General features: G+C 39.6%; 1 protein-coding gene across 1 annotated transcript; it reads left to right on the top strand.

The window, feature by feature from the left end:
- Nucleotides 1–44: 44 nt before the first annotated feature.
- CDKN1B (cyclin dependent kinase inhibitor 1B) lies at nt 45–5,176 on the top strand. The gene is made up of 3 exons (XM_044677279.1): nt 45–782; nt 1,405–1,535; nt 3,887–5,176. The coding sequence occupies exons 1-2, from the start codon at nt 305–307 to the stop codon at nt 1,524–1,526; spliced, it is 600 nt and encodes a 199-aa protein (XP_044533214.1). The 5' UTR covers nt 45–304; the 3' UTR covers nt 1,527–1,535; nt 3,887–5,176.
- Nucleotides 5,177–6,362: the final 1,186 nt, after the last annotated feature.

Genomic DNA, 6,362 nt, shown 5'->3' with positions numbered 1-6,362 from the left:
CCCCTCCCCTCCCCTCCCCTCCCCTTTTCTCCTTTCCCCCCCTCCCTCTCCCTCCCTCCTTTCGTCCCTCCCTCCCTCTCTCCCTTACACTTGATCTGCTGGGAGACTTTTCTGCTGGCTCTCCCGGGCTTCCCTCTGCCCCCTCCCCCAAACCCAACACTGATCCTAAAGCTTGTGTAATTATTGGTGGTTGTTTGTTTCTCTTGGCCCCGAACGGGAATCGCGGGACCTATATAAAAGGGGCTACGTGTTCGGATTTTTGTTGTTGTCGTTTCTAAAAGTTGAGTGGAGACGAGGGAGGACGATGTCAAACGTGCGTATTTCTGATGGGAGCCCGACCCTCGAGCGGATGGAAGGCAGGCCGGCGGAGTACCCCAAACCCTCAGCTTGCCGCAACCTCTTCGGCCCAGTGAACCATGAAGATTTAACGCAGGACTTAAAGAAGCATTGCAGGGACATCGAGGAGGATTGCCAGCGCAAGTGGAACTTTGACTTTCGGAATCACAAGCCCTTGGAGGGGAGTTATGAGTGGCAACCTGTGGAGAAAGACAGTTTGCCCGAGTTTTATTTCAGGCCCCCGCGGAACCCCAAAGGGGGATGCCAGGGTCCCGTCCAGGAGAACGGGGATCTTAACGGAGTGCGCCCAGCGGGGGTTTTTATTGCTTCTCAGGGAATCTCAGAGGACACCCACTTAAGAGATCAAAAGACTGAGGGTGCATCCGAAAGCCAGACGAGTTTGGCAGACCAGTGCACAGAGACGAGGAAACGACCAGCCACGGATGGTAATCGCTCCTTTAAAATTAAAATAAAACAAACCCCTCCCTTGTTTACTCGGTCTGTCTGGGCCACTCCTTGACTTTACTGGAGGTCCGTCCCCGAAGTTGTGTCTAGAGAACACCAGCGCAGTTCTTGGCTTTTCCATCGGGAGCTGAAAGCTATTAACCTTATGCTCCGGTGCTATCTATCATCTAACTAGTTATCATTTCGTTTGAGGTTAAAGGCTACTAATTGAGAGCTTCTTGCCAGTCGGTGTAAAAATTTATCTGTAAACTTAACGCTTAAAAACACCTGTCCCCTCCCCCAGTCTGCCATCACAAGATATATCAAGATATATATGTGACCCAAACTAGTATTTTGAAGCCTAGGATGTTCCTAAATGTCCCTGTGAAAGATTGCGCTATAGTATCCCTAGCTAGGTACTGGGGACCTGGGAGGAGGTCTTTGTTAATAGCAACAATATTTTCAGGACTTTCAGACAATCGGCGATTGACCCAGGATTGTGGGTGGTGGTAGTATTCTTCTCCCTTCCCTCCCCTCCCCCCCGGCTAACTTTTGTTAGCTAATGCTTTTAATAAAATTTGTTGCTTGTCTTCCCTCCCTCCCCTCCGCAATCTCCCCTGCTAGATGTCTCACCTCAAAACAAAAGAGCCAACATTAAAGAAGAAGAGGTTTCAGACACTTCTCCCAATGCTAGTTCAGTGGAGCAGACGCCCAAGAAGCCCAGTCTCAGAAGACATCAAACGTAAACTACTTAGGTGGGTTGCTGAGCTAGGGTTCAGAAATGAAACCAAACTGCCCTGCTGGAACTGGTAGCCTGCAAACTCCAACACATTTTATTTATTAGCCGACTTAGGGATAATAAGTTTGCTGGTTTGTTAAGGGTATTTCGGGCTCCCTCCCGCCACCCCCCACCCCCCCATACACTTTGTGGGATTGAAAGAATAGGAATGGAGTGGGGGAAAGGGGTCGCCGAGTTTCATCAGGTTTTCTCCATCTGACAGACTTTTTCTTTAGACAAATTAAGCAGTTACTCCAGGGTGAAGGGTAGCATCCTGGATGAGGACTTCTTATCCTGGAGGCAGTTCCTAGTGAAAGGGACTTACATGAGCCCTCGCAAAAACTTAATTGGAAGATGAGAATTTTTTCAGCCCTATTCCCAGCCCCAGGAAAGGAGTTTTAAGGTCTTATCATTTTCAGTGGTTTCAAATAAAGACATTGTGTGGACCCAGTAGGAAGAAGGGGAAATAAATGGTTGCATCTTTTCATCTGGGAACAAACTAAGCACCAGTGACTCAAAGAAGAGGTTAGAAATGTGGATGGAGTGACATGTGCAACTCATTTATTTTGATCCTTTTAGTGTCACACCACTTCCACTGGGTTTTTGGAGGGTGAGGGAAACCTATTTATGCAAAAGAACACAAAGAATCATTACAAGTTACCCACAAAGTTTTTCTGCAGTTCTGAAGTGCTGCAAAGTAAAAGTTAATGAATTCTGCCCCCCTGTAAGCAATCTGGAATATGTCAGCATGTATATGCAAATTGTGCTAGAACAACTCACTATTTGGGAATTTGAAGGGGAAAAGGAATAATAAATATCAGGGCTAGCTAACGCTGTGTCTACCTAGTACTAGGGGAGTGGAGATTTTCAGTAATGTGCTGAATCTGCTCAGTTCAGATAGATTGAATAATTCAGTCCCCAAAGCTCTATTTGGGGGGGTGGGGGAGGGACCTGAATTCAGATTTTAGGCCTGCTAATTCTGCTAGTGATTGAGTCTCCCTGTACGTGGTAGATGCACAATAAACACCGATTCAATGTTAAATGAATCTATGCAACATATATAGGATTTTTATCTTTAAAAAAAAACCTGAAAAAGTCACTCCAATTATTTTTACACAAATTAAATTTATATAACCTCTACACAATGCAAAAGGCTTTTTGACAAATGGCTTTATAGAACTTCTTTATATAGTGGAGGAAAGTGGATGAAAAATTTTGACTAATTCACTAGATGTCAATACTTGCAGTGCTACCATGTGTCTTATGTATCAGATCCTGATAAATTTTTGGTCTCGTCTTATTCAGCCAAGCAGGATTTCCCAAATTCAAATAATTCTTAGAAATGTTCATTTGGACACTAAACACTTAAAAAAAAAAAAAAGAACTGTGTGTGTACATATATATATATATGTGTATAGATACATGCATGTATCTAGATATGTATGTAGGGGTACATACATGTATCTAAATATATATCCATCACAAGAAACAAGCTTGAACTTTAAAACATTTTTCCCTATCAGCTTAAGAGAAGGCCTTAAAATATTGCTGAGGATCACATTCAACTGGATGAAATTGGTGGAAGGGCCACAAATATAATTTCTATACAGTTTTCATGTAGTTTACCTACACCACATACATTTTGCATCTTGTTATTTTGTGTGTATGTGTGTGTTGAGTAACTAAGCATATGAACAACTCTCAATATTTCCTCCTACCAATGTAGATCAACAACTCATCTCTGTAACTTAGTCTTATACAAAGAGTTGTCTGGAGCACTGAGAATTTCAATGATTTACACAACCGAATTTAAACCCTGATCTTTGTGATTCCCAGGCCTCCTATACCATGCTTCCTCTCATTCTGTTCCTCCTCATTCTGTTCTTAGGCATATTTCAAAGGTGAGGTGGTGGTTGTTTTTTTTTTTTTTTCCTGACACCCTCATGATTTGTTTTGTCTCTCTTTATTTCTCTCTCCTTTTCTCCCCTCTCCCCTGCCATCAGTCCAGATCCCCTAAAGTAGACCTTCTTAGCATGGGGGGTGGACAGGGGGTGGTGGGATAAAATGCACAATTGAAGGTAAGCTAAACTAGCATTGCTACTTAAAATCTTTACAGGTTTCAGTTTAGAAGAATGAATGACCAAAGAGATCACTCATCTGTCATTATTAGCTTGTGTATATAATCCACCCACTTCAGGCAATTGAGCAAGCAAGACAGTGAGAGGATGATTTTTTTTACCAAGTGTAGTGATTTATTATGCTGCTCTTAGAATTAATTGTATCAATGCCCTTGATGCTCTTTTCCCCCCCTGATCTTTTGTTTTGCAGAATTAAGAATGTGTCCTTGTTCACTGGATATACCAGAGTGTGATGAAACAAGGAAGATATAAATTTTAAGAATACATATCGATGACTTCATGGAATGAATATCCTGTATAAGCACTGAAAAGTACCAACACAATAACACTAAAATTGTAGGCACTCTCAAAAGATGTGCCTCTAAAAGCATTGGATGTAGCATCATGCAATTAGGTTTTTCCTTATTTGCTTCATTGTACTACCTGTGTATATAGTTTTCATCTTTTATGTAGCACATAAACTTTGGGAAGGGGGGCAGTAGAGTGGGCTAAGATATGAAGAAAATGGAAAACTTGCTTCAAATTATATAGCAAGAATATAAATGACTTGCATGAAAAGAAGCAAGCTTGGGTTGGGGGTGGTGGTTAAGCTTTTTCTTTAAAGATGTAATATCCCTTTCAGTGAGATCTGATATATTTTTTTTAATTGCAACAATTAAAACAGTCAACAGTTGATTACTGTTTATTATATTATACTTATTAAGAATCAGGAACTCTGATGTGTCCATTATGTTAGAGCAAAGGCTTTTTTAAAAGGAGGGTTATAAAGTGGAAACCTCTTTAAAGTGAAGTAATTATTCAGTTAATTAAGGCTTAAGCAAATAATCCACATAATTCAGGCAAAAAAAAATTGAGTTCTGAATGATCAGAATTGGCAATCTGTATTTATCAGATAAACCAGAAAATTGTCTACACAGTCCCTTCATTTTGTGCTTGCAAACAAAGCTTAAATAATGCTCTTTGGATATTTAAAAAAAAAAAAAGAATCTGGAGATTCCAGGTTAAAAAATAATGGGATGCATTTTAATTTTAAAATTTCTCATTCTCTCCTGGCTTTTTTAACCAGAGGAATGTGATGTGTTTGAGAGAAGGGGAAAATGGTATCTGAGCGGTTGCTGGTAGAAGAGGGAAATGGATACTGCATCTTTAAACAGTATTTCTACAATTGCTGTATGTGTAAGAAACATTTTTAAAAGTGTACCTGTGTAAATAACTCTGTAAAGACACTGAGAAAATTATACTAACTTATTTATGTTAAAAAAGATTTTTTTTTTTAAATCTAGAAGATATAAAAGCCAAAGTGGCATGTTTTGTGCATTTGTAAATGCTCTATTGGGTAGGCTTTAGGGATTTTTTTTCTCCTGTAAAATAATATGGCTGTGCTTAAAGGATTGCCTACTGAGCCAAGTATAACTTTTTTTGTAATGTGTAATTGTTCCCTATCAAGCAATCAATAAATAAAACTGCCATAGCTATTAAATGAGTTGTACTGATGTGGTTGCTCCTTGGAGCTCTTATACGTGATACTGCAATGGCCTTAATAACACACACCTTGTGAATGGGCAAAGGATCTAAAACATACAGGGCCAGATTTGAATAAATGTTATATTGATCAGAGTACACTTGTCTTTATTCTCCATTTAGTTATAGGGATCGTGCAGTTTTAGAGCTGGAAAAACACCTTAGAGGTCACTTGGTGCAGTCTTTATTTTGCAGACCAGGAAGTGGGCCCACATAAGTGATTTGTCCAAGGTCGTACAGGTACTAAAGAATCAAAATTAAGATTTTTTTTATCCTGGGCCTCTGATGCCAAATCCAATGTTCTTTTCACTATCGCTATATGGCCAAGATCTCTGCAATAAAATAATCAAGCTCCTGGAATAATAAACAAACAGAGCCCAAGTTAGGATTTCAGGTAATCTTCTATATCGTGCATAAACTTCATAACAACTATTTTGGCTGTCCAGAGATGCAGGGTATAAGAGATTGATCCATTAATAGAAAGCTCTTCCTTGGAAATTTGGTAAAAATCTGAGTAGTATTAATATTTTCCCATGTAATTCTTATCTTGATCATTTTTCTGTCATAATACTTTCAAAGTTTAACCACCTCCACAAATACAATGCTTTGACCAATATCCTTCCTTTTTCACCCTCTCCCCATTCATAGAAGTGAAACCCATTCTGAAAACATGCATTTGACTGTAGTAATTACAATTTAACTGAACAAACATCAAGTGCCTACCTACTGCATATATGGAAGATCTGGCCTTAATAAAGTTGGACTTTTGACTAGCTTTGGGATCCTGGAAGTGCCTTTAGGCAACTTTCTAGGACTCATCAATTAAATGTGTGCCCAATGTTGGTATGTGGGAGTACCTGATGTTAAAAAAAAAAAACAACAAAAAAACTCCTTTCATACTTGCCCAAGGACAAAGCACTATGTTAAGCATTGAGTCTAACTCAAAAGAAAAAGGGCTTACCTCTACAGGAAAGATTTATGCTAAATATTTGGAAGGACTTCCTTTTGAGAGAGAGATCAAGACTACAATATTTGGATGGAGGTTGTCACCTTCTCTAGAGATTAAGGAAAAAAAACACACTTTCTGTGGAATGATCTAGGAGGCACAGTTCATAAAAGATGTCCTCTCAAAATACCTTTTGAAT

Source organism: Gracilinanus agilis, chromosome 5, assembly GCF_016433145.1.
Source record: "Gracilinanus agilis isolate LMUSP501 chromosome 5, AgileGrace, whole genome shotgun sequence".
NCBI lineage: Eukaryota > Metazoa > Chordata > Mammalia > Didelphimorphia > Didelphidae > Gracilinanus > Gracilinanus agilis.
Note: the sequence above shows the minus strand (reverse complement) of the source record. Positions and strands in the feature narration are given on the sequence as shown.

Bases quoted from the DNA above. Each gene is read 5' to 3' on its own strand.
- CDKN1B (XM_044677279.1), top strand. From the start codon at position 305: ATGTCAAACGTGCGTATTTCTGATGGGAGCCCGACCCTCGAGCGGATG. The intron at 783-1,404 runs GTAATCGCTCCT...CTCCCCTGCTAG, and splicing joins GAAACGACCAGCCACGGATG to ATGTCTCACCTCAAAACAAA.